This window comes from Sodiomyces alcalophilus (genome assembly GCF_042370955.1).
Source record: "Sodiomyces alcalophilus JCM 7366 unplaced genomic scaffold ACRALscaffold_1, whole genome shotgun sequence".
NCBI classification, from domain to species: Eukaryota; Fungi; Ascomycota; class Sordariomycetes; order Glomerellales; family Plectosphaerellaceae; genus Sodiomyces; species Sodiomyces alcalophilus.
In genome coordinates this window covers 2778495-2805661 of record NW_027263532.1, presented here as the reverse complement: position 1 = coordinate 2805661, position 27167 = coordinate 2778495, and the positions used below count along the sequence as shown (strand labels likewise).

The 27167-nt window shown below is 55.8% G+C and overlaps 11 protein-coding genes across 11 annotated transcripts; 5 read left to right on the top strand and 6 right to left on the bottom strand.

The window, feature by feature from the left end:
• Nucleotides 1-793: 793 nt before the first annotated feature.
• On the bottom strand, nucleotides 794-3793 carry ACRALDRAFT_2045685 (uncharacterized protein). Its single transcript, XM_071021514.1, has 6 exons — nucleotides 3535-3793; nucleotides 3206-3254; nucleotides 2309-2374; nucleotides 2110-2241; nucleotides 1576-2042; nucleotides 794-1509 (listed from the first exon to the last, which is right to left on the bottom strand). The coding sequence occupies exons 2-6, from the start codon at nucleotides 3207-3209 to the stop codon at nucleotides 868-870; spliced, it is 1311 nt and encodes a 436-aa protein (XP_070879261.1). The 5' UTR covers nucleotides 3210-3254; nucleotides 3535-3793; the 3' UTR covers nucleotides 794-867.
• A 771-nt stretch (nucleotides 3794-4564) lies between these two features.
• Nucleotides 4565-6681, bottom strand: ACRALDRAFT_1078963 (uncharacterized protein; the record flags this gene model as incomplete). The annotated part of the gene is made up of 5 exons (XM_071018841.1): nucleotides 4565-5750; nucleotides 5820-5889; nucleotides 5952-6148; nucleotides 6381-6541; nucleotides 6612-6681. 5 exons carry the CDS (start codon nucleotides 6679-6681, stop codon nucleotides 4692-4694), a joined length of 1557 nt encoding a protein of 518 aa, XP_070879260.1. The 3' UTR covers nucleotides 4565-4691.
• A 913-nt stretch (nucleotides 6682-7594) lies between these two features.
• ACRALDRAFT_1067162 (uncharacterized protein) lies at nucleotides 7595-8368 on the top strand (the record flags this gene model as incomplete). The annotated part of the gene is made up of 3 exons (XM_071017415.1): nucleotides 7595-7702; nucleotides 7759-8026; nucleotides 8106-8368. 3 exons carry the CDS (start codon nucleotides 7595-7597, stop codon nucleotides 8366-8368), a joined length of 639 nt encoding a protein of 212 aa, XP_070879259.1.
• Nucleotides 8369-9293: 925 nt separating this feature from the next.
• ACRALDRAFT_2024265 (uncharacterized protein) lies at nucleotides 9294-11739 on the top strand (the record flags this gene model as incomplete). The annotated part of the gene is made up of 2 exons (XM_071020204.1): nucleotides 9294-9418; nucleotides 9522-11739. 2 exons carry the CDS (start codon nucleotides 9294-9296, stop codon nucleotides 11737-11739), a joined length of 2343 nt encoding a protein of 780 aa, XP_070879258.1.
• Nucleotides 11740-12132: 393 nt separating this feature from the next.
• ACRALDRAFT_2024264 (mitochondrial 54S ribosomal protein mL44) lies at nucleotides 12133-13710 on the bottom strand (the record flags this gene model as incomplete). The annotated part of the gene is made up of 2 exons (XM_071020203.1): nucleotides 12133-13388; nucleotides 13671-13710. The coding sequence occupies 2 exons, from the start codon at nucleotides 13708-13710 to the stop codon at nucleotides 12133-12135; spliced, it is 1296 nt and encodes a 431-aa protein (XP_070879257.1).
• A 582-nt stretch (nucleotides 13711-14292) lies between these two features.
• ACRALDRAFT_1091117 (uncharacterized protein) lies at nucleotides 14293-14895 on the top strand. The gene is made up of 3 exons (XM_071019550.1): nucleotides 14293-14355; nucleotides 14408-14708; nucleotides 14769-14895. Exons 2-3 carry the CDS (start codon nucleotides 14614-14616, stop codon nucleotides 14842-14844), a joined length of 171 nt encoding a protein of 56 aa, XP_070879256.1. The 5' UTR covers nucleotides 14293-14355; nucleotides 14408-14613; the 3' UTR covers nucleotides 14845-14895.
• Nucleotides 14896-16852: 1957 nt separating this feature from the next.
• Nucleotides 16853-18382, top strand: ACRALDRAFT_2024263 (glycosyltransferase family 2 protein; the record flags this gene model as incomplete). The annotated part of the gene is made up of 1 exon (XM_071020202.1): nucleotides 16853-18382. The coding sequence occupies one exon, from the start codon at nucleotides 16853-16855 to the stop codon at nucleotides 18380-18382; it is 1530 nt and encodes a 509-aa protein (XP_070879255.1).
• A 526-nt stretch (nucleotides 18383-18908) lies between these two features.
• ACRALDRAFT_2093004 (uncharacterized protein) lies at nucleotides 18909-20405 on the bottom strand (the record flags this gene model as incomplete). Its single annotated transcript, XM_071022612.1, has 3 exons — nucleotides 18909-19781; nucleotides 19840-20047; nucleotides 20131-20405. The coding sequence occupies 3 exons, from the start codon at nucleotides 20403-20405 to the stop codon at nucleotides 18909-18911; spliced, it is 1356 nt and encodes a 451-aa protein (XP_070879254.1).
• Nucleotides 20406-21178: 773 nt separating this feature from the next.
• Nucleotides 21179-22285, bottom strand: ACRALDRAFT_2050569 (uncharacterized protein; the record flags this gene model as incomplete). The annotated part of the gene is made up of 2 exons (XM_071021587.1): nucleotides 21179-21905; nucleotides 21969-22285. The coding sequence occupies 2 exons, from the start codon at nucleotides 22283-22285 to the stop codon at nucleotides 21275-21277; spliced, it is 948 nt and encodes a 315-aa protein (XP_070879253.1). The 3' UTR covers nucleotides 21179-21274.
• Nucleotides 22286-23484: 1199 nt separating this feature from the next.
• On the top strand, nucleotides 23485-24447 carry ACRALDRAFT_1027131 (uncharacterized protein; the record flags this gene model as incomplete). The annotated part of the gene is made up of 1 exon (XM_071014809.1): nucleotides 23485-24447. One exon carries the CDS (start codon nucleotides 23485-23487, stop codon nucleotides 24445-24447), a length of 963 nt encoding a protein of 320 aa, XP_070879252.1.
• A 296-nt stretch (nucleotides 24448-24743) lies between these two features.
• Nucleotides 24744-26022, bottom strand: ACRALDRAFT_1053969 (uncharacterized protein; the record flags this gene model as incomplete). Its single annotated transcript, XM_071015801.1, has 2 exons — nucleotides 24744-25892; nucleotides 25957-26022. The coding sequence occupies 2 exons, from the start codon at nucleotides 26020-26022 to the stop codon at nucleotides 24744-24746; spliced, it is 1215 nt and encodes a 404-aa protein (XP_070879251.1).
• Between the last annotated feature and the right edge of the window lie 1145 nt (nucleotides 26023-27167).

Below are 27167 nucleotides of genomic sequence, written 5' to 3'. Positions count from 1 at the left end.
ACCATTTACAATTAACAGAGAAAACTGAGAGCTAGCGAGAGTGACCAAAGGGGAATACTGCAAGGAAACCCAACGTGCTAAGAGAAAAAGGTGTCGGAAGACGTCCCAAAATATAGCCGTAGAACCGACCATCAGCCAACGGGGAGGTCAACGTCCTCGCCCGAGACCTCATCCTTTCCTATCCTGCTTTTTTTTGCCTTTTCCCAGACGTTAATAATCCCCTGCCACCTGGTGTAGCTAGAATACAAACGTCCATCACTTTATTACTAAACCTTGCGACGCCATAGGTTAGGAGAGTATAAGGGGGCCGGGGAGGAGCCAGACGACCAGGATACACAGATGGCATCGAAGTATGTCTTCGTCAATTAGGTATAGAAAGGTGCTCGGCCTAGCCTCAGCCGCAGAGGGCTTTGCTTCGGGGAGGAGACGGGAAGACGAATTCCCTGTAACCGCCTCGCTGCACGGTCTCCAATCCTCGTTCCTCGCTGCAGCTTCCATGCCCTCCTTGTTCCCTCGGCTCTCGAGGTGGACCGGACAAGCGAGGCCCGACGATTGGCCTTGGGCAAGTTGGTTCCTCAAACTCCATGGTCGTCCGAGATGCGTAGCCTCCCAGAAGCTCGAATCTGCTTGGTGATATGTTGGTTCGACGTAGGCTGTCGAGTCGAGGATATGATTAGAGGTGAAGGTCGAGAGGAAAGGCCCGATAAAGACACCAAGTCAAAAAGAAAATAATAAAAAACAACCAAAGAAACGCGTCGAGCTGTAGTTGTATGGGCATCATGGGTACTCAAACATGGGTCGTAGAAAAAAGAGCCAAAACGGGGCCAGCTGCCATCAGGCGTTCGTCCAAGAGGTGCTGCCATGTCCTTAGCGGAGTGAGAAGCCGCCCCTCTTCTTGCCCTCCTTGCCGTCTATGGGCCGGCCGCTCTCGATGCGCTGCTTCTTCTCCTCGAGGTCCATCCGTTGGCGTTCTAGCTGCTCCTTCATCTCGCGATGGCGAGCGTACAGCTCTTCTTCGCTCTGCTTGAGCTTGCTCTCTTTCTCGGTCACCTTTTGCTGGAACACCATCTTCATCTCGGCCTCCATCTTGGCGAGCTTCTGCTCGTGGAGGGCGCGCTCCTCCTCCTGCTTGACGGCAGGGTTGACCTCCTTGAAGACGCTGGGGTCCTGGGACACGCCCATGGCGATGAGCTTGTCGGTACGGTAGTTCTCGTACAGGGTGTTGTTTGTGTGCTCCTTGAGCTCCTCCATGTGGGTGCGGATGAGCATCTGGCGGAGCTTGACAAAGTCGCAGTGCTCCTCATTGTCCACCTCAATGATACCCCAGGGGTAGGCACGACCGCGAACCTTGCGGCCGTCGGGGGTGGTCACTTCGTTGCCCGCCCCGACAACGGCGAAGGGGACCTTGGACATAATCTCGTTGTTCTCGGCAATGGTCTCTTCATCGTCAAGCTCGTACCTCGGACCCTCGAAGATCTGGATACCATGGTACTTGATGTCGGCCAGAATCTGTGTGGAGAAGACAAGTCAATAAAAAAGACAAGCCACCAAGCGAGATATTGTCAGTGAACATACCCTGGCCTTGAAGCTGCTAATCTCCTCATCGGTGAGGGTGTCAGCCTTGGCAATGACGGGGATCAGGTTGACCTTGGTGTGAAGGCGACGCATGACCTCGATATCGAGAGGCTTGAGAGAGTGGCCCGTGGGCTGGATGAAGAACACGCAGGCGTGGATACGGTTGTCGACAATGTTCATGCGGTTGACCTTGTTCTCGGCGTCAAGGTAGGCATCGTAACGCTGCTCAATGTTGTCGACGATGGGCCGCCACGACTCGTCATTGTTGACAAAGTCGCCAAAGCCGGGGGTGTCAACGACGGTCAGGCGCAGGCGGACACCGGCCTCCTCAATGTCGGCGCTGATGGACTGGATGGAGACGGTCTTGGGAACAATGTCGAGGCTAGGGCCCTTGCGCTCCTTGGGAGGGTAGAGCGAAGTGTTGAAGAGCGTGTTGACGAGTGTCGACTTGCCAAGGCCGGATTCACCTGAGAGAGCAGGTTAGATAAGGGAGGTCGTGATACGGCGTTGTGGAGAAGCGGGTAACAAACTCACCGACCACCATGACATTGAAATTGAAGCCCTTGCGCACACTCTTGCGGTGCCACTGATTGGGAAGGTTGGCAAAACCAACGTATCCGGTCAATTTGCGGCGGACAATGTTGCGCAGGTCAGCGGAGGACGCAACTGGCGAAGAGGTCAGCAATGTTGAAATGGGTCCGGCCATTCATTCGCGAGGGGATGGAGAACGCACCCGACGGGGCTGAAGGAGCGGGCTCCTGGGGGGGCGGCGAGCCAGCAGGAGAGACGTCGGCGGAAGCTATATAGCGGAACAGTCAGCGGGCCGCAAAACATGGGCAAGAAAAGAAAGAACGAGGTAATAAGTATGAAAGCGGCGTGGAAAGGCAAGAGGAGCTGCGCTGACGATTGCCTAACTGGTTAGTCCAGGCGCTGGAAGCATCGCCGACCGTCATGCCAGTACAGGCCGCGCCGTCAGCACCGAGAGGGGGACTAGGTGGCGGACGCGAAGGTGCACAGGCCAGAGGAGTCACGGCGGCATTGTGAACAAAGTCATCGGTCGCAAAGTCATCGGTCGAAGGTTGTCCAGGGCCAAGCACGGGAGATTGGAGATCGAGCATGCTCTTGGATCGTTCGTAGCCATGAGCCGTGGCAGAACAGGTTCCAAAGTCGGTCCAGTGTGGTAAGCTGCTGGACCTTGGAAAGGTAGAGACTGAGATGACATCGTCCTGAGCATCCAAGTCGCTGCTATCATCGCTTTGGTCCAAGTAAATGTTCCGCGGCATTGATTCGACGTGTATGACCTCCATTGACAAACGATGTAGGTGGAACAAGATAGACACTAGGTCGGGAATGGTTTCTCGCGTCGTCTAACTTCTCGCGTTTACCGGACAGGCCAAGGTGGAGCTTCTTCAAGGTAGGTCGATATATGGCGTCGTAGGACCGGCTGACAAAAAACGCGTCGTTTGCCAAATACCAGTGTGCTCGGGGGATGCGAGAGGAACTGTCTGGAGACCCAGGTCTGGTCGTGTAATTCCCCTTATCGACGCAGCCAGACAACGCAGAGTACCTCTTGCCTTTCTTTTCTCGCAGTCTCGCAAATGGGATGTCAGGATACGAAATGGTGGCTTACCCATGTTTCAAGGACGAAGGATCGGAAGTCGGACAAGAAATGGCAGGATCTAGGTAGATAAGACGGCGGTTAGCAGGTACGATGGAGACAAAAGCTAGAGGATGGCAAAGCCGTGCTGATAGGGGAGAATTGAAGCCAGGGAAGGGAACAGGAAAGGTAACGGAAAGTGGTAAGGGAATCAGCGTAGATGGCAGGAGGCATGAACACCGCCAGCCACCCCAAAGCACCACACCACGACAACAGTATCCCGGCGCAACGTGCCTGCGTGTCTTGGAACCTTGCCATGGCTCCTAATATAAGGATGACGAGAGACTTTGTCGAGAACATACCGAGAGAATGACGACTAGTCGCGTGTCGAGCAAGGTCGCAACACGATGAACAAACTCAGGGGCCAGGTAGCAAACAAAACTGACTGCCGACGACGAGGGCACAGTATCAGCCGACGGGGCGAGAAAGAAAACAAAAAAAAAATCAGTAGACGAGCGAGCGTTCTGAAGTCCCAGGACTGGGAGGTTGGAATTAAGAAACGTCTAGTAGAGACGATGGGGAGGTGGTGAAGTGGAACAGGATGGGTGACGGGTTGGGTGGATAGAATAGCAGACACGAAGAATAATTTAGGGGAGATGGATGCTCCAGCCAGCAAGTAAAAAGTGGGCACCGCGAAAAGATTCATTAAGATTGGTGCTGAGCTGTGCGGTACGACTTTTGTTTCAGGGACGTGGCTTTCCCCTTGCCAGTCCAGTCCCGTCTTAGTAAGCCAGTCCCTAGCAAAGTCCGTATCTCGTCCAATTTTTGGCTCTTTGTATTTTCTTTTTTTCTTTTTCCCCTTTTCCACCCTTCGTTCCTGCTCCCAATGTCTCGTGGCTGGCAAAAAGACAAAAGGGGTACTTGAGTTGACTAGTCCTACTTTGGGCCTAGCACTCATTTGCTTGACCCTGGCGACAGGGGCAACTCTGGGATGACGGTTGGGCCGTGCTCCGGGGACACCCAAGTTGATGTTGTTGATTGGCCAGGTTTCTCGCAAGTCCAAATGAGATCAATTGCTCGACCTGGGGCGACCTCATAATCACGGCGTACCACGTATTACAGGGTGGTGAGTACTGGATGTACAGTCTGTACCTCGACAAACAAACGTTGACTTTTGTTTGCCTTTGCTACACAAGCCGGGTGCCAGTTGTGAGTCTCGTCAGTTGTTGGGACGAAGTAACCCGGTACTTCGTTTGCGACGTCCAGACTTCAGTTACCTCGGTGTATCTCGGTGTGTTTCGGTGACGGATAAACCTCGAAAGTCACTCGCCAGGACAATGAAGGGACAAGAGGCAATCAATGCTAACCTGAGAACTAACAAATACCTTCAGTGGTTTCGAAATAAAATATCTAATTAGGTACAGAACAATAGTACTCAACCTACCAGTATCTCTACAGTATTGATGCCCAGCTTTCGCATCATCTCCCAACCTTTACGCCCATCTTACGCCGCATCTCTTCACGATTTCCTCTTCCTGGGAAACGCCCTTTCCCGCTCCTCATTCACCCGAATAATCGCCTCTCGCGCCCCAGCCCAAGCACTCCGTTTACCCGTCTCGAAAAGCCGGTACATATGCGGCGAATAGACGCCCCAGCCAATCATCCCGCACAGCTTCCTCTCCCTCAACCAGAACCACCACCCGCGCCAACCCCAGCCCATGTACTCATACATGCCCGTCCCTGCCGTCCGGTGCAGGAACTCCATCCACGGGTGCATCCTGCCCTTGCCGAAGTACGTGGCCGGGGCAACCCGCATCCGCCACGTGAGCCATCGCTGATAGTCGCCGACCTGCCTCTCCATCGCCTCCCGCGACGGCAGCGACGACCTGCCCGCCCACACCTGCGCCACCGCCATGGCCTGCAGCTCGCGGAAGGGGGCCGCGCCCTCGGTGACGATGCCGTAATTGAGGCACGCCAGCGAGTCGGCGTACGCCGGGGGGAAGATGTTCTGGAACAGGTCGGGCAGGGCGGGCACGTCGTCGCCCCATTGCGTGAAGGTTAGGTCCGGCAGCAGCGAGAAGTCGGGACGGTACCCCGTGCACGCGATGACGGCATCGATCTCGTCTAGCACCGAGCCGTCGTCCAACTCCAAGGACCGCGGACCCGTGAACCGCCGGATCCCGCGCACCGACCGGATCTTGCCTTGCCGTACCAGGGGCACGAGATGGTCGCTGCATATGACGTGGCCTCCGTCCCCTTCGAGGCCCCATTCCGAGACTGGCTTTTCGGCTTCGTCATCCGTGGAGTCTGGCCTACTCAATCCTTTGTTGGCTTCGACACTGTCGCTGCCGCTGCCACTGTCGCTTTCAGCATCGCAACGTTTGATGGTACGACGCTTTATCAGACCGTTGACGACCAGCTGGAAAAGACTCGGTACGTGATGTTCTGCCCAGAAACAGAGGCGGATCTTATTCCAGGAGAAGAAGGTGTCCATGGGTCCTTCCTCGTTACTGCGTGGGACGATTTTCGCGCCTCGTCTGTGGGACAGGTAGACCTTGGAGGCGTAACCGGTGAGTTCCTAGTGATGTAACGTCTTAGAAATGAATGTCCTTGCCCGGGTATTGGAAGCAACTGGCGAGAGACCTACAGACGCGGTATCGGCAGCTGAATTGCCCATTCCGAGTACGACCACGTTCTTGTCTTTGAAGTCTACGGGACTACACGAAATTTAGAATCCGATTTCCCTGGCCAGGACGGTAGGGGGCATGGTTTCTCATACCTCTTGTATGCTTGACCGTGGAGAAACTGGCCCTCAAACTCATCGTGCCCTTCTATGACGGGCATGATGGATTTGGTCTCCGACCCTGAGGCAAAGACCACTTTGTCAAACGGTACGGGGTCTGTTTGGCCCTCGAGGTGGATGAGCCATTTCGCATTATCATGATCCCGAGTGATGACCTTGATTATCGTGTTGAACTTGATATGGTCGTATAATTTGAAATGCCTCGCATACTGACGATAATATTCGGACCACTCCTTGGACGGTACATGGACCGGCGTCTCTAGAAAATAGTCAGTTGATGCTCCGCTGATGCCAAGTACCCCGGCATGTCCTACCGTCCGGGAAAGGGAAATCCGACATGGGCGACTAGTTATTTCCGTGTTAGCCATTCCATCGTTCGCACGCATTCGGATGGACATGGCTCACAATATATTTGCTGAGCTGAGATCTCGTCCAGTCGGTAGCCGACGTGACGGTCGAGTCGTCCGAGAAGGTGAAGATGCCACCAACCTCGGACCGTCTTTCGTACACCGTCACGTCGAATCCCACCTCGCGGAGCTCTTTAAGCGAAGATAACCCTGCCGGTCCTGCATGCCCATTAACGACATCAGTGATCTAACGATGGTGTCGTTTCGGAGGGGAGAACACCCTTAATACCTGCACCGATGACGGCGACCTTGACGGTGGTGGGCTGGCCCCCGCGAGAAGAAAGCAAGGGACGGCTCATATCGGAGTCTTGCCAGTGGTATGGCCGATCGGACGCGATGGGAATCCAGGAAGCAGTAAGCGAAGACCGCCAGAACATGCTCGCCGGTGTCAGTGTCAGGTGTAGGGCGAAATAAATGACATGGGATTCCAGGAGACGCCTCTCCTTATAAGGCGTCCGTCTTGGCCTGGCTGCACTGCATGGCGATCCCCAGTCTTCACAACCCCTGGGCGACATCTCTAGAGTGGAATGGTTGGCAGCGCGCAAGCGGGCGGGACATTACGGGCAGAACAATGGCGTCGGTATTTGAGAACAATATCAAGCCAGCACCCTAGCGTAAAAAGGGGGGTACAGTCTACTTGGGTCTTCCGAGGCTGTCAATAGACGAAGATGAATCCTTGTTCGTTTCTCTCTGACAGCAAAGGGAATGCTTATGGACCCAGAATAGGACCAAAGCTGAGATGCCAACATTTGCTGGTTTTACTGGCGTCGTTGTTGGACTTGGTTTGAGTTGTACGGAATACCCGTAGCTTGTACTGTGAGCACGCCGCTATTAAAGATACCTAGGTAGGTCATATTATAAGCACGTAAACCACGTATTGTTTGTTTCTTTGTCCATGACCTTCGTACGCGCCTTTCATTTTCCCATGAGGACTCTTTTTCGTTTCTAACAAACCAAACCAGCTTTAATTGTAAAGCGAAGCCATCAAACAACGCACTCTTAAAAAAAAAAGTTGTTTATCCCTCGCTCGCCGATAATCAACCAAAACCTCTGTTGCTTTTTGGCGTCAAACTACAAGCTCTTCGTCGGCAAGTACGTAAAGATATATAGCTCTGGCAGGCCCGAAGAGACTTACCATGGAACTATAGCATGTCTCCTCATATTCGGCCGTCCGCCACCATCTCCTCCCATAATTCTGCTTAGAAAGCGACAATGGTGGATAAAGGAGGCTATAGAATGGCGAGTGGAGAGGCCATTGAGAAGGTCTACTACGATGGGCAGAAGGCCACTAAGGCTCTTCAAGCCCTGGAGAACATCTGGGTAAGTTACCAGCACTTTACTTAGGCCATACATGGGTTATATACTGATAATAACAGGTTAAACGTGACCTGATTCTGCGTGAACCAAAGGAGCTCAACCTGTCGCGGCCGTCTAACAGGGAAGCCGTTATGATGACGATCGTCGGCACGGCGGCGCCAACAGAGTGCAAGAGTTGCACCAAAAAAGACGGGCCGTTCGATGGATGCTTCGTGGTCCCGGGTGTGGCCCGCGGCAGTTGCAACAACTGCCATTGGAACTCGGAAGGCATCAAATGCTCATTCCGGCCCCCCTCGGCCAACGTCGACGATACGCCCGCTCCTCGTAGTAAGCGCCGTGCAATTGAGGGTAAGCTTAAGCTTCATAACCGTTGACGACCTCTACTAATTATTTTACGAACCTGTAGAGCCCACCACCACCGCCCTCTTCAAGAAGAAGGCCGCCGCCACGGCTATGACTGCGACGGCTGCCCAGGATGCCACTACGACGCCTGCTCAGGCTGTGACTATGACGCCTGCTCCCGCCGCGGCCAACGTTACGGTCGGCAACTTCGAGGTCCTGCCGCTTATACTTCCTCCTAGTATGACGAACGCGCAAAAGCGGCTGCTGATCCAGACCTTCCAGAACATGATCATTGTCTTGGAGAATAGTCTGACAGATATGGTCTGAGGATAACGACGGATCTTTTGTATGACGGTAGGAGAGGGTTGGTTCTTAAAAAAAACAAAACGGCCCAAATGAAGCCAGGCCGGTCAGAGTCTCCGTCGTTTTTGATAATGGGTTCTTGGAAGAGTGAGTTACGGAAGAGGATAGTAAGACGTGCGAGTTACGGGCCAGGCCGTTAGCATGATTAATCTCCTAGAGTGACTTGCTATTTTGCTGTACGAGTTATACATAAGGAAGTACCTTGGCCTCGACTGACAGAAAACCATGCTGTGCTGAGGTATCGAGTACTTGACGGGGTTTACAAAGTCCAAGATGGGCGGATGCGGTGAGGCCGGGGCGGGAAGAAAAGTGTAATTATACGATATCCAGCAAAGCGTAAACTATTGTGATATGAGTATAGCGGAATATTGTTGGCATTGACCAATCATCATGTCGGCACTGCATGCATCCACTTTTCCCTTTCGGGGCCTGGGCCGGGTGGCTTCAATGATGTCACACGTCAACGGAATGAGGCCTCGACTAGAAACGGAAAGTGCTGGCACTCATTCTCCGCCGAACCTCAACAACACACACTCTCTCCCTCCTTTTCAACAACCAGGGAACAACATCACACACGGGATCAGACCTTTCCCTGAATGAGCGCATAAATTGAACGTTTTGAATTCAAAGACCAAATCATCAGAGCTACCTTTGTACAATATCGTACTTTCTATAACTTGTTGGAAGCATCACATCACACAAGCATCGCTTCAACATTGACGATACCATAACATCCTCGGCAGCTCTTGCTGTCTAGCTGCCATTGACTACCGTCGGCGACACGCTACGCGGCTTGTCATGTCTCAACTCCTTGGTGCCTCTCGCATCCCGTCACCACAGGCACCATGAGACTCGTCCAGGCGTATTCACCGTCCCACTTGCTGCGACCATGGACGACATGCTTACACCTCACGGCGAGGGATCGCTGCTCCCCGCACGTGAACCTCCGGACACCCAGAAGCCAGCATCGTTGCCTCTCCGCCGATACCTCGCAGAAACCGCGCTCTCCCGACCGTAAGTCCACCACTTCCATCCCTGCGGCTATCGCCTTCGCAGGCCTGTTCATATGGTGGCTTTACCCCACCGAAGAATTTAACCGACTTTCAGAAGCAGCCAGGCGGTCTGAACGTGGGGAGCGGGTCTCGGACGAGGAAGGCAAGGACGGCGCGCCCAAAGACAGGAACGGCACCTCTGCCGCGTGGTCGCACTTTGCGTCGGCGTTTGAAACCGTTTCCGACGCCGCCGCCATCGAGTGGTCGGCCGTATCGGACAAGATTGTCGACTCGATTTTTTCCGAGTGGCAAAAGATGATCCCGGGATATCTGCGGAAGCTGCAGCGCGAGATGTCCATGGCTCCCGGCTCCCTCGCCGACGAGATATGGAAAGAGGCTCATGATCCCTATGTGCACCCGGAAATTCGACACACGGCCTCGGTCCGCGTGTCGAACCAGCTCTGCGACGAGGAGAAGCAGTTCCTCGCTCGCCGGAAAAAGTTCACCAGAGCCGCGCTGGCCCGCTTCCTTGACATCAACGAGAGCGATATCCACCCCGACGACGTGCCCGTCATTGCCATGTGCGGCTCCGGCGGAGGTTTACGCGCACTGGTCGCCGGTTCGGGCTCCCTGCTTGCCGCCGACGAGGATGGCCTGTTCGACTGCGTCACCTACACTGCGGGCGTTTCTGGGTTCTGCTGGCTTCAGGCACTGTACTTCTCCACCATCGGCCAGCGGAGTTTTCCCCGTGTGGTCGACCACATCAAATCCCGAGCCGCCGTCCACATCGCCTACCCTCCTGTCGCCTTCCACTCCCTCGTCTCTGCACCCACCAGCAAGTACCTCCTAAGCGGGTTGGTCGAGAAGCTGCGGGGTGACAACCACGCCACGTTCGGCCTCGTTGACATTTACGGCTTGCTGCTCGCCGCCCGTTTTCTCGTTCCCAGGGGCGAGCTGGGCGTCTGCAGTCGGGACTTCAAGTTGAGCAATCAGCGCGATTATATCCAGTACGGCCAGAACCCGCTACCCATCTACACTGCCGTGCGGCACGAGATTCCGGGACTCGACGGTGCAGGTCGTTCCGTTTCGGCCGAAGCGGCCAAAGAGGAAGCGGACAAAGAGGCCTGGTTCCAGTGGTTCGAGGTCACCCCTTACGAGCTCTTCTGCGAGGAGTTCGGCGCCGGCATCCCCACCTGGGCCATGGGGCGGAAATTCTTCAAAGGTGTCGACGTCGAGCCGGAGCAAGGCCTCCACCTGCCGGAGATCCGCATGCCTTTTCTCATGGGCGTCTTCGGCTCCGCCTTTTGCGCCACGTTAAGCCACTATTACCGCGAAGTCCGCCCTCTCGTCCGGTCCATCACGGGATTCAGCGCCATCGACGAGTTCATCTCGGGACGCTACGACAATGACCTGAGCAAGGTGCACCCCATCGATCCGGGAACCGTCGCCAACTTTGTCCACGGCATGCATGGGAAACTTCCGCACACGGTACCGCAATCCGTCTACGACCGGGAATACCTCGAAGTCATGGACGCCGGCATGAGCAATAACCTCCCCATCTACCCGCTCCTTCGGCCCGGGCGAGACATCGATGTTCTCATCGCGTTCGACGCGTCGGCGGATATCAAGACGGATAACTGGCTAGCTGTGGCCGACGGTTACGCCAGGCAGCGAAAGATCAAGGGTTGGCCCATTGGCATCGGCTGGCCCCAGGCGGGCGAATCGCCGGAGAAACACGTGCAACAGCTCGAAGAAGCCGAGGCTACCACAACAGCGGAAGCAGACGCCAGATTGCAAGAAGCGAAGCGGGACCAGAAGGTCGCAGAGAAGACACAAGACGCCCCAAAAAACGCCACTTCCACTGAGTCGTCAGAAGCCGTCAAGTTCAGCCCGGGCAAGCCCGGCTCGGGAGATCTGGGCTACTGCACGGTCTGGGTCGGCACGATGCAAGAAGGTACCGCCGAGCCACCCCAACCGGCCAAAGCCCTCACGGAGGATGACGCGGAAACCGAGCTCTCCCGTCCCGATGCCGGCCTGGCCGTCGTGTACCTCCCCTTCCTGGCCAACCCGTCCCGGGTTCCCGGTATCAACCCCGGCACAACGGATTTCCTGTCGACGTGGAACTTTGTGTACAAGCCGGAGCAGGTCGACCAGGTGGTCGAGCTGGCGAGGGCGAACTACGACGCCGGTCGGAGGCAGATCCGCGAGACGCTGAGGGCGGTGTACCTGCGCAAGAAGAAGGCGAGGGAGGAGAGGGAGGAGGCGGCGAGGACGGACAGGTATCGGAACCGGGTGAGGCGGGGGGTGGGGACCCGGTTAGGGGAGGGTGATCACTTTAGCTAACGGTGGGAGGAGAAGGTGGAGAGCAGAAGAGATATCGGGAGATACCCCAGAGAGGAGCACGGCGCAAGAAATAGAGAACATCTGCGAAGATGAGGAAGAAACTGAACTGTTGCAGTGATTCACTATTGGTTATACACGAATTTTATACATCTACAGACGACGTACAGCTAGCCTGACTGTGCGGGTACCATTTCCCCTGATTGCACGGAATACAAGACTTGTGTTCTGATAAGAAAAAGAAAAAGGTATACACTGCCCGGACAACCCGAGCAAAGGCGATGATGATGCCGCCTTGCAGTATGGCGTACATGACCCATCCACCATACAATCTTTTACATTCCCTTCGTTTTCCCCCAACGACATGATGTTCTCCGTGTCTTGTTATGGGTACACTTAAATAACCTCTCCAATATCAACATACACAGGCTCCCACTTCTTCGCTCCCTCGCTGAGCATATCGCTCGGCACACGGACGTTGTGGCCAGGGCTGTAGAGGTACCACGCCTTGAGGGCGTTCATGCAGGCCTTCTGGCGGGCAAAGTCGAGGCTCGCACCGGTGCCCTCGCCGAGGAGGTCGCGGCCGCTGTAGATGCCGACGACAAAGACGGGAGTGCGGCTGCGGCGACCCGTCTCGCTAAGCAGGCGAGCGACGGGGGGCTCGAAGCCCTCGCGGGCGCACAGCATGGCGAGTTCGCGGGTGGGGAGCTTGAAGCTGAAGAGACGCTCGAGGTCGACGTGGCGGCTGAGGACGTGGGCGCGGACAAAGGCGTGTGCGGCGTCGCGTCCCGCGTGGACGTACAGGGCGCCGACGACGGCGCGGACGAGGGCGGCGTGGGCGTCGTCCCTCAGGCCCTGGCGCTCGGCGGCGGCCAGGTCGTCGGCGCGCTGGGGGTCGGCGGCGAGAGCCTCCTCGTCGCGCGGGTTGGGGTTGGGGTTGTGGACGGTGTCGCCAAACTCGTCGTCGAGGACGGTGCGGGAGCTGAGGCCGCGGCGCCAGCGGAACTTGTCGAGGTGGGCGGCCTCCTTGCGGACGTAGCCCCAGCGGGTGTGGCGGACGCCGGCGGCCGGGTCGAGGGAGAACTGGAGCAGGCCCGGGTCGACTTCGGGGCCGGGGGCGGCGGCGTGGTCGACGCCCCAGGAGCGGGCGACGCTGGCGAGGGCGGCGGGGCCCGAGTAGGCGCGCATGGCTTCGAAGAGGACGGCCATGGGGAGGCGGGGGTAGGAGACGACCAGGCGCTCCGAGGTCAGGTAGCTGAGGAGGGAGGAGCCGACGAGGGCGAGGTTGGCGTTGTTGAAGTGCGGGTTCGGGTCGGCGGAGGGGTCGACCAGGCACCGGGCCAGAGTCTGGAGGGGGAGCTGGGAGGGGAGGGAGAGGCGGGCGTGGAGGGCGGCCAGCTTGGGCGAGGAGAGGGCTCGTTCGGGGAGGGGGGAAGGGTAGGGCGGCTCGCTTTCGAACGGGTTGGCGTGGTATTCGGCCGCAGCGGCAGGGGGCGTGGCGTCTGCAAACGCGGGAGCGACTGTCGATTGTGACCGGACGGATTGCCGGAGATGTGTTGTCGCTGCTGGCGTCGTCGCCGCCCTATGCAAGGAGAGAGGTATGGGCTTGGTGCACGAGGTGGAAGCCCCGGTCTGGGCCGAGAGCAATTGCCCTGAGCATCTTGATATCCGTAGTCTCTTCATCTGGGGGAATTGGCAATGAAGAGAAGAAAGAGGGGCAGACAAGAGAAGGGAGAGTGGCCCAGGTGATGGCGAGGATATGGTAGCTCCTCGTGCTGGCTTTGGTCTCTCGTGACGAAAAAGTTTCCCGAGTCCCAGGCGAGTCGGTGCAAGGTCCATGAGAGGGTAGCCAATGGGATGATGCTGACGGGGGCATATTATTCCGCTCCGGACCAGTCAATCACTCGGTGTACAGGTACAACGTAATTACTTACATCGGAAGTTCTGTAAAGGTAGTTCCTCAGATAGGCACATGTATTTGTACTACATGTCTAGGAGCTCTCGCTTTATCATAGGAACGGTAACACAAGACGCTACAGATGGGTATGATTCCCGAAATAAAGGCAACGATTTGTGAGAATCTCGTTTCGACCCCTTCTACGCATATAGGCCATGATGTCGGCCCAAAAATCAACAGTCAGCATCCGCCAATTGCCGAATTGGTCTAGTGGTATGATACCTGCTTCGGGTGCAGGTGGTCCCGTAAGTTGCAACGCCAACCATAACAGTTTGTTGGAATCTATTTCTAACAAGTCTGCAGGCGTTCGAATCGCGGATTCGGCCAACTTTTTTTTGTTGCACTTGGAAATTGCGTTTCTTTGGCATGTTTTTTATTTTTGTCGTTTCCGGTGCTTGATTCTCTTATAGCCTGTTTGAGAACTCAAATGTACTTCGTAGAGTACCTAGGTAGGTAGTAAGTACTTTGTAATTACCAGTCGCGTACATTACTTGGGTACATGGTAGTGGGTCCACGAACTAGTAAACCACGTGACCTCCAATTGCGAGAATCAGTTACCGGCCTCCATCAATCGACTCCATTCCCGTCATACCGTGATCCAGCAACAACCATTGACATTCCCCAACTCCCCGAATCCGCTCATTTCGTCTACAGTCAAGATGGTAAGTGTCGATCGAGTGCCATGCTCCAATTTTATGCTAACCGTCTTTGTAGGGTGGCGGTCCAAGAGTCCCGTGAGTGCTCTCCTCCCCGACTCCCTCCCACGATCCGACGAGTTCACCCCCGAACAATGCGACAAAGCCCGCCGACCCTAACGCCTCGATCTCTCTAGGTATCCCAAGCACGTCTGGTCGCCGGCCGGTGGTTGGTACGCGCAGCCGGCCAACTGGAGGAAGAACACGGCCATCGCGGGTCTCGTCATGTTCGGCATCGTGGCCGGCGTGTGGAAGCTTAGCGCCGAGCGGGAACACAGATACGTCATGCCCAAAGAGGGCTCCTTCTTTCCCAGCAGATAGTACGTCTTCCAACGCGACGGACCTCCTCTTTTTGCCTTCGGGACTAACATGGAGCGCAGCTGGTCGAGGCAGTTGATCGAGTACGACCGGGAGCAGGCGGCGAAGAAGGCGGAATCGAGCGAGAAGAGCTCCTAGGATTGGTTTCCTTCCGGTGCATCTGGGAAGCTGTACATGTATCTCGTTAGAGTGGGAATGAAAGAGTTTTGAACCCATTGGGCCACAAGTCCGGTCCGGTCGTCATCCAGTCATCTCCCGCGATGGTCAATGTGTCCTGCTCTGTCAAGGGCTGGGCAGGCCCTGGACCAGCGTTGCAAGACGGCCCTCTAGGTCTTCGGCGAGTATTCTCGGCCATGACGAACTCGTTTTCGAATCTAATCCGTTGCCACACTAAATGTCCATCTATCCAGGTCAGTCGGAAGAGATGCGCCTGCAAGGACTTCAAGTTTCTCGAGTAATCACCTCCACCTGGTCCCATGATACCTCAGATTCCGCAGTCGACGATAACCAAGGCAAGGCATGGCATAGCATCCCGTGATCGGATGATTATCCTCTGACTAGTAAGCATTGGCGACTTTTGGGCATCAGCTGAAACTGGTGTCTAGACAACCACTCCCTTTGGGCTCCCCTCATCCCCCTGTTCGCCATTGTCCGGTCCAAAAGCCCATTAGACTCTTCCTGGCCATGACTAGCAGAGCCAATATGGTCCTTCATCGTCCCTGGCCTATGGGTTTCCGCTTCAGTTCGTTTTTCTCTAGATTTCACAAAACAGATCGGCCCTCGGACGAGGCTCTATTTACGACAGAGAATTCGTTTAACCTGTCGTATGTCCCGGGTCGATATATGGCTTTCAGGATGGGATTACGAAGAAGCGTCACAGCCCTCTATTTGCTGGGAGGTTCTCTGCTGTCAACAAATTCTGCGAGACATATTTCGAAATACTGCCTCCAGTGCGCATGCGCCAATCGTACGTTTCCCTAGGCCTTTGGTTTTGTCTACCCTCCTCCCATTGCCCTGCCCTCTGTCTCCCTTTGTCTCCCTGTTTTGTTCCACTTTTGCGGACGAAAAGATAATTCAAACCTAGTAAAGACAGGAACGGCGAAGACCAACAAAGAATCCTTTGCTAATTCCACTCCTCGCATCCTCCCTCACCGTCTGCCCTACACCCCCTGGTCAACCCCTTCCCTTTCAGGCCGTGCTGGCACATTGGCGTGGCGACACGTTACCTCACTCCTTCAGGCGGCCCCGGGTAGAAACTTACGCCGGCGTTCCTTGTCCTCGTCGAAGAGAGTGGAGGACTGGATGACGAGACGACTAGGGAATGGCTGAGGAGATTTGGAATTCGCCGTCCGTTGCCACTTGTCTGACGATCATTTGAGCTCACCTCTCAAGAGCCTGGCCCTCTTTGACGAGGTGTCTGCCCCTTGTCTCCTTTGGCATTCAAGACTTGTTGCGGTCGGCCGTTGTATTGGACACAATGGAAAGAAAAACGGACAAAGAGCTCAGATGCTGGACGTCTTTGTCTTGATAAAGAACAACGTCTACCACGGTTCTTCTTTCTCCCAGTCTTCTCATCTGGAGTCAAAGGCCTTATCCCCACGCTGGAGGCTCCAAGCTCATAAGCCATTGTTTCCTACAAAGAGGTCTCGACAAAGTCTTTGAGACGACTAAGGACATGCGAGTCTTCATTATGAGCCGAATGAAATAAGGACAGACAATAATGAAGAGCTTCAAAGGCATGCTCATACCAATATCCTCACATAGGGTCGTGTTTCTTTGAGAACTTCGACGAGCATCGCGACAAAGCCGTGGACTCGAATTAGTAGGCATCATGGCATCGAGGGTTGACTTACACAGACTCGACGCTTGGCAGCCCAGTCCTACACCCAATTTGGTGCGACTCTTTGTTGGCTGGACTCTCGAGCCTGTGCTTTGTTCCCGTCTGGGACAGTTGTTCACTCCTTTGACGTATGTTTTATAACTCGAGTGTTTTTCCAATGTTTTGACCAAGATTGATCTCAGTATCAGACGTGTGAATAGCAATGACCAGTTTGACCGTGGATGAAGCTCAGAAACCACCCATTCCCTACAACCAGTCCAGCTATCCATATCCAGCCTTCAGCACTCACACTACTTACTCTCGACAATGCTCAGTCCACACGAGGAGGCCGTCGCCGAGATGGCAACTGTCCTACTCCGGCCCTTGGCCTACCTGTGGTCCGAGATGAGAGCCCCGTCACCCAAAACCTACACGATCCTCTTCCTCCTCATCCTCATCCTCCGCTGCACCCGCATTAACAACCCCAGCCGCATCGGACGCAGCTACAGACCCGTGCGCCCGAAATCCAGATCCAAGCGCTACACCCAGAGAGACGTCACCGTCATCCTCCCCACCACGAACCCGGAAAGCGACTCCTTCGCCGAATCCATCGTCACCATCCTCGAATCCCACCCCTACGCCGTCCTCGTCGTGACCGTCCAGGGGCCCCTCGCCGTCCAAACCCAGCGCGTCCTGGAAGCCTACCGCCACTCGTACCCGCAAACCCGCATCGGCCTCGCCGCCACCAAGGACGCAAGCGAGAGGGTGCGCATCGCCCACGCCGTGCGCAGGGTCGCCACCCAAATTACCGTCCTCGCAGACGACACCGTCTCATGGACCCGCGCCATCCTGCCGTGGCTCCTCGCCCCTTTCCAGGACGACGACAAAGTCGCCGTGGTCAGCATCGAGAAACGCCTCCGCCGCATCGGCGAGGGGGAATGGTCCCTCGCCTCGGCCGCCAACCTGCTCGCCTGCCTCTGTTTTACCAAGCGCGCCCACGACCTGCGCGAGGCATCCAGCGGCCGAGGAGCCGACTACAGCCTCATCACCGCGTTCCTCCCTTTCCCCTCCGGCCGCACCACGGCGTATCGCACCGCCTTTTTGGACGACGAGGCCATCCAGGCTCGACTCCGCGACACGAAAGTACCCCTATCTGGTGTCTGGGGAGGGTATGGCAAGGGGAAGCGCCCCAGGGAGGAAGCCGACGACATGGACATCGAGACGTTCCTCGCGCGCGAGGCCGTGGAGAGGCGAGGCGCCAAGCTGGTCTTCCAGTCCACCTTCGCCCCGGTCGGGGACGACCCCGTCGTCGAAGTCACCCCGGCCGTCGCCACCCTGCCGAGCTTGAGCCACCTGCTCGCCCTCGACGCGAGGCGGACCGTCCGTGCCGTCCTCGCCGCGCTGTGCAGTCCGAGGCTCCTTTTCCAGAGGCCCAAGTCGTACATCCTGTCGCTGTTGACGGCGTTTCTCACACTCCCCCTGGCGTGGGACTTGGCGCTGCTCTGGACCTTCTCGCGCGGGACGCTATGCCGGTACGTCGATGTACAGAGTGGCATGGGGTATTGGTCTCGGCACCGGTTCCTGGCGCTCTGCGCTTTGATGGTCTTTGTCAAGTGCTTCCGCTTCTCATCGCACTTTGCGCGGTACCCGGTTGATCTGGTCTACCTTCCGTGCCACGTCTTATTCGGCTTGGTGCATCCCGTAATCAAGATCTGGGGCTTGTTCACTTTCAAAGTCGATGCTTCGCGTCGTCAAACCTCGGACAAGCTGACGGACAAGCTGACGGACAAGCTGAACGGCCCAGCTGAAGGGTTTGTCGGGGACATGAACTCGTGGAATTTTCGTGCTGTGCTGTGAAGGTAGGGAGACCGATTGGAGTAAGGAAGTTGGTGAATGTCGTGGGTGTCGTGGGTGTCGTGGGTTAGATCTAGACCTGGATCCCTGGGCGGCTTTGTCTGTTTGATAGTCCTTGTTCTTGTAAGAGTTGGCGATACCAATGATATAGATTGCCGTGTAACGCCGTGTCGCAGTCGCTGGGCCCAAGTTCGTTGCATGTCGAATAGTGTGTGGGTTGTTCACCATGACATCTGACTGCCGGGGAAGAAATGTGCGTCCTGGATATAACTTCGTAACCCCTGACTTTCTGTGCTGGGTCATCGTACAAATATCTGGTATGCCCTGCTCATACCGTCCCGTCCCCCCATATACCGTTCACGCCTGCTATTCATGCTATGCCGAGCAGCTAAAGCCTAGCTAGCCCTGGGTATCATTGCTCCTTTAACGCCAGAGAACATATGTTTTATGCACCACCCGTTGAAACGCTACTACCACGCCATCCTGGACCAGTTCTAAATGCTAAAGCGAAGCCGAGTCGTGAGAAAAACTAGCGGCGTCGGTGTCCCTTCCTGCGATCTCGGTTCCGTGGATATGGATGCGAGTTCCATCCGTCGCCCCTCTCCCTAGGGTTCCGACGCTCGGGCTCGGGAACCTTTTCGATCACGTCCATCTCGACCTCCTCGTAGTCCTCGTGCAGGTACGAATTGATCGCCTCCCGCTCCTTCTGGGCCTGGTCCTTGTCGAAGACGAACCGCATGGTCCCCTCGGCGCTGCGCGCGCTGCGCCGGACGGCAGGGTTGCTGCCCGAACCCACGGTGGCGGGAGACGTGGCCGAACCGGGGGTGACACCTGGGGTGAAGCTCGGTGTGAAGCTCGGCGTGACGGCCAAGGAAAAGCCCGTCGGCGGCGGCTCCACTTCACAGGCATCACACCAGAACGGGATGGACTTGACTGTCTTTTCCTCTTGCGCGGCTTCAATATCCTTATTGATGTCGATGCGAATCTCGATGAACCTGTTCAGGTCGTATTTGGACCCGAGTTTGGTCGCTTTGGTGTGATGAGTGTAGAGATCAAGAAGGTCGACCAGAGTCTCGAGCACGTCGTCGCGCGTCGTGTGCCATTCGGATGGCTGGACGCGTCGGATATCCTCCACATGGGTTCCGGTGATACGGGCCGCGAGCTCGATGACGGCCAGGGCCATGGTCCAGGTTGCATGCTTGATGGGGGCAAAGGTTTTGTGGAGGTCAATCCCGATATCGTAGGTGAGGGTGAAGAAGTCCTTGGATGCCTGCGGTCCCAGTATCACGCGGGTGGCCTTGACGATGTATTTCTGGACGTATCGGCTGCGGAAATCGAACCCGATGGTCTCTAGAATGAGACGCTCCAAGCCTGTAATTATCCGCGACGGCCCTTCGAACATCTAGACCAAGTTAGCGCTAAGGTTGCAAAGGCAGTGAGTGCATGGCCGTAAAAAATACCTTGTCGTCTTGGGTCGTAGGGTAGTCGGCATTTTTGATGTTGTACGCAGCGCACAAGATCTCCTTGGACTTCTTGATGGTGTCTTCCACCTTGCAAGCCAGAAAGAGTGATGCCAGAGCGGCGTCCTGGTAGTTGTACTCCACGTCCCTATGGCAGAGTCGGAAAAGGTGGTAATAGAAGCAGGCGGTATCGAAGGTGCGGACGGGTCTAGGGAGACCAAGCGTGGCTTCGTTAGCTTTGTTCGTGTGACAGCAGTGGTGCAGGGAGACAGCATCGGAGCAGCAACTCACAGGTGGAGGCTTTCGCGGACGCTATCTATCAAATGAACGCCCTGCAGCCGGTAGGTGTCCTCGCGCGCCGGGTCACAGCACTGCTCCTTGAGCATACGGCGCAGCTTTTGTTCCAGCGTGAACTGGCAGGCTACTTGGACATGGCCCGGGTGAGGTCCCCTGGGGGGATCGGAATGATCTAGAGGCACGACGCCATCGGGGATGGGTGATTGTTGAATGAGGTCGTCGGCAGCATCGCGCGAAAACGCTTGCGACCGAGGACCGTTGGGGGGCATCTTGGGTCGACGCAGACGGCTGATGACCAGGCTATAAGCGAATCAAGGCGGCGCTCCTCCAGTTGGCATTAGGGGTAAGGGATGAAGGAGGTCCAAGCCATGTCCCGGAGTGACCAGAGATACCAGAAGTGCTGTATTGTGGTCGAATAGGCCGGAAGTCCGGTATAGGTCGATATGACGACTCGAGACCTATATATGGATGTAGGAATTGGGAGAGATGTCGCTTTGGAAAAGGGAACTGTGGCTCATGATCATGTCACGAGCATCGCGGAGGCCAAAATTAGTTCTGCCGTGAAAGTAAGTGATGCGGTTTGATAGTGGTAGAGGCTGTATAGCTGGAGAGTTGACCAGGTTGAAAGTGAAGCTATTCAGCTCGCGGTCGAATTCTTGCTGCTGGCTGCCATGGGCGCCGCGTTCCGGATCCCGTCAGTCCATGTCACGTGGGTAGTAGGTAGCTTGACAGGTGGTCCGTGCGTCCTTCCCGCGACAGAGGTACATTCGCTTCGTATTCAAGTCACTCCGTTGGGTCTCGTCGAACCCCCAAATCACGAAACATGTTGCTATTCTCCCCAATAAACCCCCTCATCATCTCCGTATACGTCCCCAGTACCGGTATTCTTGAGCAGGCGGTGTCACAAGTCCGCTAGGAGACCTCACTGACGCCACGAGCTGAGTACAAGTCGTTGCATGGAAAACGTGAGCGACACTGGAACGGGACCATGTAGCCGGCCAACGGCTTCAAATGCTCACCTACTGGTTACGAATGCGCCGCAGCGAGCGTGCGATAATTAATATTAGTTGGCGCTTTGCACCAGGCATCGCCAGTCGTCACCCATCTACAGCACCGTCCGTCACAAAGCAGTCATACCCTAGCCCCGTTGAGTTCCATGGAAGAAAGCCCACAGAGAGCTCAGCCAGTCCTTCGAACGCAGGAGAGGTGTACTGATTAGACCTGAAGGCCTGTGGAAACCCCCGCGACGGATTTGCACACCTACGGCCATGAGAGACACCAAAAGTCCTAGGCCGACCAGCCGCGTACGGAACAGCGCAATCGGGGAAGCCCTACTCTTCTCCAAATCATTGGCCACCTCGTCGATGGTTGCGTATTGGCCCCTCCAGCAACGCATGATGATGTATGCAAGAGGGCCCGGTACACCCTCGAGGCTGGGATACTGGTGTTTTGCAAAACGACGGCGGACTTCGTTATCGTCGAGGTCTCGCCACAGGAGGTGGCCGGAACTAATCTCGTAGAGGACAGTGCCGAGAGCGAAAAGATCGTTTCTCTCGGTTGGATCTGACTGGTCCTGATGTCTCCCTGGCATGGCATAGGGAGCTGGGGCGAACTGGAGACATTCGGAGCCGTCGATCCTCGATCCGCCGAAATCAGCTAGTGCTAGGCTTCCATCGCTTGTCACGAGGATGTTATGGCAACCAAAATCCCCGTGGACGATGCTGCACGAATGTATGTGTCGTATGGCTTCAATCACTTGTCTCGCCCACCTTGGATTGATACATGTTCGTTAGAATTTCAAGGAGCAAAGGGCGGGAGAGGGTTGACTTTACTCGGCTCGCAAAGTCCTAGTGCTCGTAGTGGAGATGATCTTATCCAGTGTTCCTTGCTGGTGGTACTCTAGAATGAGGCCTCGTAATACTTCTTCGCCCGAACTTATGCAAGCCTCGCCGAAGAATCGCACGATATTAGGATGGTGTCCTAGGCGTTCGTAGGCCATCTTCTCTCTGTCGAAATACTCATACGCGTTATTAGACGGGACTTTGACGACATATCCCGACTTGCCGACACGCCCCACCTGGGCAAAGGTGCCGAAGCCAATGCCTTCGATGTCGTTGACATTTACGTGGTAAGGCACAAATCCAGCCATGATGTGATGGACCAAGTGTTTGATAGATCTACAGAGGTACTCCGTAGGTGAAGGGAGACCAAATGACGGCTATACTTCGGCTTTGAGCATACATCGTCGTCTTGACAGTTCCGACATGGATGGCAGCGGAATGCCATTTTTCTTTCATTTGAACATGGTCGTCGGTGTTTGGTCGTTGCAGAGTGTGTACTTGACCGGACTGTAGGAGTAGACACACATTGTATACTTGTCTTGAAAGATAACAGCTCAGTTAGCTGACAGGCACCCAAACTAAGCCTCCCAGAACGAACACACCTGACTATAAGAGTCAGAAGGTGGAATATTTCGTACTTGCATTGATCACGGAAGACGCGATGGCGTACGAAGTCCTCCGGCTCAATTGCTCCGAGCATTGGGCATCTCGACTTTCATTTGACCGCTCGGCACACTTTTAAGCACAGCTGATCTCGGGCTCGAGATCCTGGTTTGAGACACCCAATCAGTGCGACGGCTTCGAAATGTGTAACAGAGCCATGTAAGCGTGACATTGGTTTATTCGATTGCCTAGGTTGTTTGCTATATACCAATGATCCTCTAAACGACCAGTCTCGCAATAGCCTACGGCTACCTGGGACATCAACCGCGACGCGACAACACCGAAGCCTGTGAATGTATTAGCCGCGATCCATGCATGCATATGCTCTGTAATATCGAGGTGGAGAAGAAATCTCAGCTACATGCTTGGTTTCATGGTGAATCAATCCCGTCTTGAAACATATTTGGGTGGGTTGCATATCATCAGGTAGTCTTGAACAAGGGACGCAGAGGGTGAGTTGCACATACCATAGTGGCCTGGACTGAATCGCAGCGCCTTGTTAGCAAGATTGGCCAGTCTTTTTCTTTCTCCATCTGGCCAGCAGACCACGTATTCAGCCCATGCGCTGGGCCAAGTCGCGACAAATTTGTAAGGACAGGAAGAGGTTTATTTTAGAGAAGAATATTCCGGAACTTCTGGACCAGCGAGACTTTGCACTGCATTGGTCCGAGCGTTATCGGGTCATCATTGTACCGCTTCCGTATTTCAGCTGATGATTAATCTCAATCAGATAAGCTAGCTCAGAGCGCTACTGATTGCTACCTATTGATAATCACATCACATGGATAACCGCCGCCCGTCCTGACCACCACCAACGTTCACATCTCCCATCTGAACACCCAACATGAAGCATCTCCTCACCTGGGCCCTTCTGGGCCTCAGACCCCTAGTCACCGCGGCGCCCATTTCCGACGACACCCCCCTCCCGCTCGTCATCTGGCACGGCCTCGGCGACGCCTACAACAGCGAAGGGATGCGTCACATCGCCTCGCTCGCCGAGGCCCAACACCCGGGCATCTTCGTGCACCACATCCAGCTAGGCGACGACCCCAACGCCGACCGCTCGGCCACCTTCCTCGGCAACGTGAGCGCGCAGCTCGAGACGGTCTGCGCCGACCTCGCCGCGCACCCGATCCTCTCGACCGCCCCCGCCATCGACGCCGTCGGCTTCTCGCAGGGCGGCCAGTTCCTCCGCGGCTACGTCGAGCGGTGCAACCAGCCGCGCGTCCGCACGCTCGTCACCTTTGGCGCGCAGCACAACGGCATCGCGCGGTTCCGCGCCTGCGGCGACCGCGACTTCCTCTGCCAGGGCGCCATGGCCCTCCTGCGCTTCAACACGTGGTCGTCGTTTGTCCAGAGCCGCCTCGTCCCCGCCCAGTACTTCCGCGACCCGGCCCCGGACCAGTTTGCGCGGTACCTCGACGGGTCGAATTTCCTGGCCGACATCAACAACGAGCGCGCGGAGAAGAACGCCACCTACGCGGAGAACCTGGCCCGCCTCGACAACTTGGTCATGTACATGTTCGAGGACGACAAGACGGTCATCCCCAAGGAGACGAGCTGGTTCGACGAGGTCAACGGGACGGAGGTGGTGCCGCTCCGTGCCAGGGCGCTGTACCGCGAGGATTGGCTTGGGCTGCAGGCGCTGGACCGCAAGGGCGGTTTGAGGTTTAGGAAGATTCCGGGCGACCACATGCAGATTGGCGACGAGACTCTGAACAAGACGTTTTCCGAGTTTCTCGGGCCGGCCGGCAAGACGTTTGCTGCGGAGAATGCGGCGGATGAGCTGGTGTTTGAGGAGTTGTAGTTGTGTTGTCTGTCGTTTGTCGTCCGTCTTTTCTTTCCGCTTATGGTTTAGCTAACAGTAGAGCAAACAGCGCAATAAACTGATCAGTTGTCATCGCAACGATGTTCCTGTAATCTAGTGTATGTTCTTTCTGTCTACGCTTCGCCATGCCTACAGTGGAGGCTGGTCTTGAGTGGTCACAGTTCCTGTCGACGAAATGACGAAATGACGAAATGAACGCCGTACGCCCCTCCCTCCCGTCATGCATGGAATGAATGTACAAACATCCCCCCCGGGCCATGTCTCTCCCTTTTTCTCTAGTCCTCGAGCGCCGCCTTGGCCTTGGCCTTTTGTTTCTTCAGCTTCGCCTTGCGCTCCGCAATCTGCTTATCGAGTTCCTCATCGTTACTCGCCGGCAGCGCAGCTTTTTCTTTTTCCTTGTCCTTCTTTTCCTTTTTCGCCTTTTTCGCCTTCTTGGGAGGCGTACCCGTAGTCGCTCCCTCCTGCTCCTCCTCCTCCTCCTCCTCTTGCTTCCCCTCGGTCACAGCCTTGCGCTTCTTCCCAATGTTGGGCTTCTCCTTGATGGCCTTCTTCTGCGAATCGGGAAGCTCGGCCACGACGTCCGTCTCCTCGAGCCACAGCTCCTCGGTCAGCCAGATGGGCAGGGCGGCCGTCTCGGGCCCCTTGACGTAGATGCTCTTAACGTTCTTCCACTTTTGCGGCACCCACTTCTCGACGAGGCCGGCGACGACGGCGTCGACGTTGGCGGCGAGCTGCTCGGGCGAAAAGCGAGCGAGACCGATGCGGATGCTCGTGTTGGTGGAAGGCGTCAGGTTGACGAGGGCGGAACTGAGGGCCTTCTCCACCTCGGCGGCGATGCTTTCGGCGCTACCGGCATTGTGACCCTCCTTCCCGTCCTTGTCCTTGTTATTGCCTCCCTTCTTCTTGCCGTCCGACTTGGCGGCCTTGGACTGGATGACGACGGGGATGGGCCGCTTGGTGGTGGTCTTGTAAAAGGTCTTGCCGAGGACCTTGGGTAGGCGGTTCACGATGCGGTCGTCGCCGAGGAAGACGTCGTGCTCGGAGAAGAGCTTCCGCTGGGCCTCGTACTGGCTGAACTTGGCCTTGAGGTGGGAGTAGTCGATGACGCGGGTGATGCGCTTGCGCAGGGCCTCGGGGAACTCGGGCGACGCGACAATGTCCTTGTAGGCGCGTTGCGGGTCGGCGGTGATGAGGCAGACGGTAGCGTGCTCGTTGTCGTTCAGGGAATGGGGTAGGCGGATCTTGCCGGGCTTGAGGCGGCTCGAGTCGGCGATGTGGCGTTTGGTGGTGAGGTTGAGCCAGATGGGGGTCTCTGCGATGGCATCTTCATCGTCCACGAGCAGATTCTTCTTGCTGGGGTCGGAGGTCTTGGCCTTTGTGGTCTTGTGGATGTGGGCGTGCAAAGCTTTGCATGCCTTGAGGGTCTGGGAGGGCGTAAGTCAGTATGCGCGCGGAAAGGAGAAGGTTTTTTTCGTCTTTTTGACTCACCTGGTCCGGTGAGATGGTGGCCACTGTGGTCTGTGACCTCGTAGCAACCTCGTTGGAAGGCGACATGGTGATTATGGGAGGAGGAAAGAGGCTGGATGGTGGGGAGTATCGTATCGTTGCGATTGCGAGGTTGAAAAGAAGATTGTCCAGAATTTTTTTTGGGTGGACCCACATTCGAGCGGTCTGCAAATCTGCGCCAGAGCTGGGCCGTTGGAGTCGGAGGATCGGAGCGCCGGGGGCCGATAGTGGGTCTGATTTATGGCACCCGATCGGTGTTGAACTCGGTGCCTCACCTGGTATTACGCTTCCTCCGTCCTTTCACCTCGAATAGACAATGAGTGCTATTGCAGTCATACGACGATGCCCATTGTCATAAAGCCTTGGGCAAGCCAGGGGAGATTGTTCAATGAGTTCAAAAAGGTGGCTGCTTATTATAGAACTACATGGAACATCAATTATCTGGTGTCCATTGTACTACTACAACGTACGCTCTTTCCCATATCCAGCGCAGGCGAAGAGGTAATGGTAATAGCTATTGAGGAATGATACAAGTCAGCATCGCTGAGGCCATTTTGAGGATTGGCAGTTCGGCGGCGGTGGATGGTCCGTTCTGAGGGACCCACGATTCCAAGACGGTATATTCCTGCTTTCGGCGCTTGGCTCAACCGGCCACCAGTCGCGTATCGGTCGGTTCATGACGCGGGATATGATCACTTGGGGCCCAATGCGGTGTTTTAGTATTCTAGCGGATGCATCCAACGCAATCGGAAGGGAAGGTCTTCCTTGGCTTGACAGCTGATCAGTCACGAAACACCTGAGACCAGTCGGAAGGGAAGGCCGAGAGGAGTAATGACAGAACCGAAGCCCGGGAATACAATTGTGCAAGCACTACAAGTAATTAAATCAATGTAGTGCATGCGTTCTTGCCATAACAGGGGCTTCTTCTTGGCTTGGTCTGAGCACTAGCAAGGACGCGCTTCGTAGGATTGATACAGGCGGGATGGTGGGGACGTGAATTCGAGGAGGCTGGTGGACGGACTGAAGTGACGCAAATGCCTCAGACCTCAGATTTCAGAGATGGAATAGGAAATGTATGAGAGAACTGTATTCTGGCCACTGAATTGATGGTAATAGAGTCAAATGGAGGAACAGAATGAAGAAGTAGAGAAGGAAGGGGAGAAGAAAACCCAAAGAACAAGTCCCATCGTGGC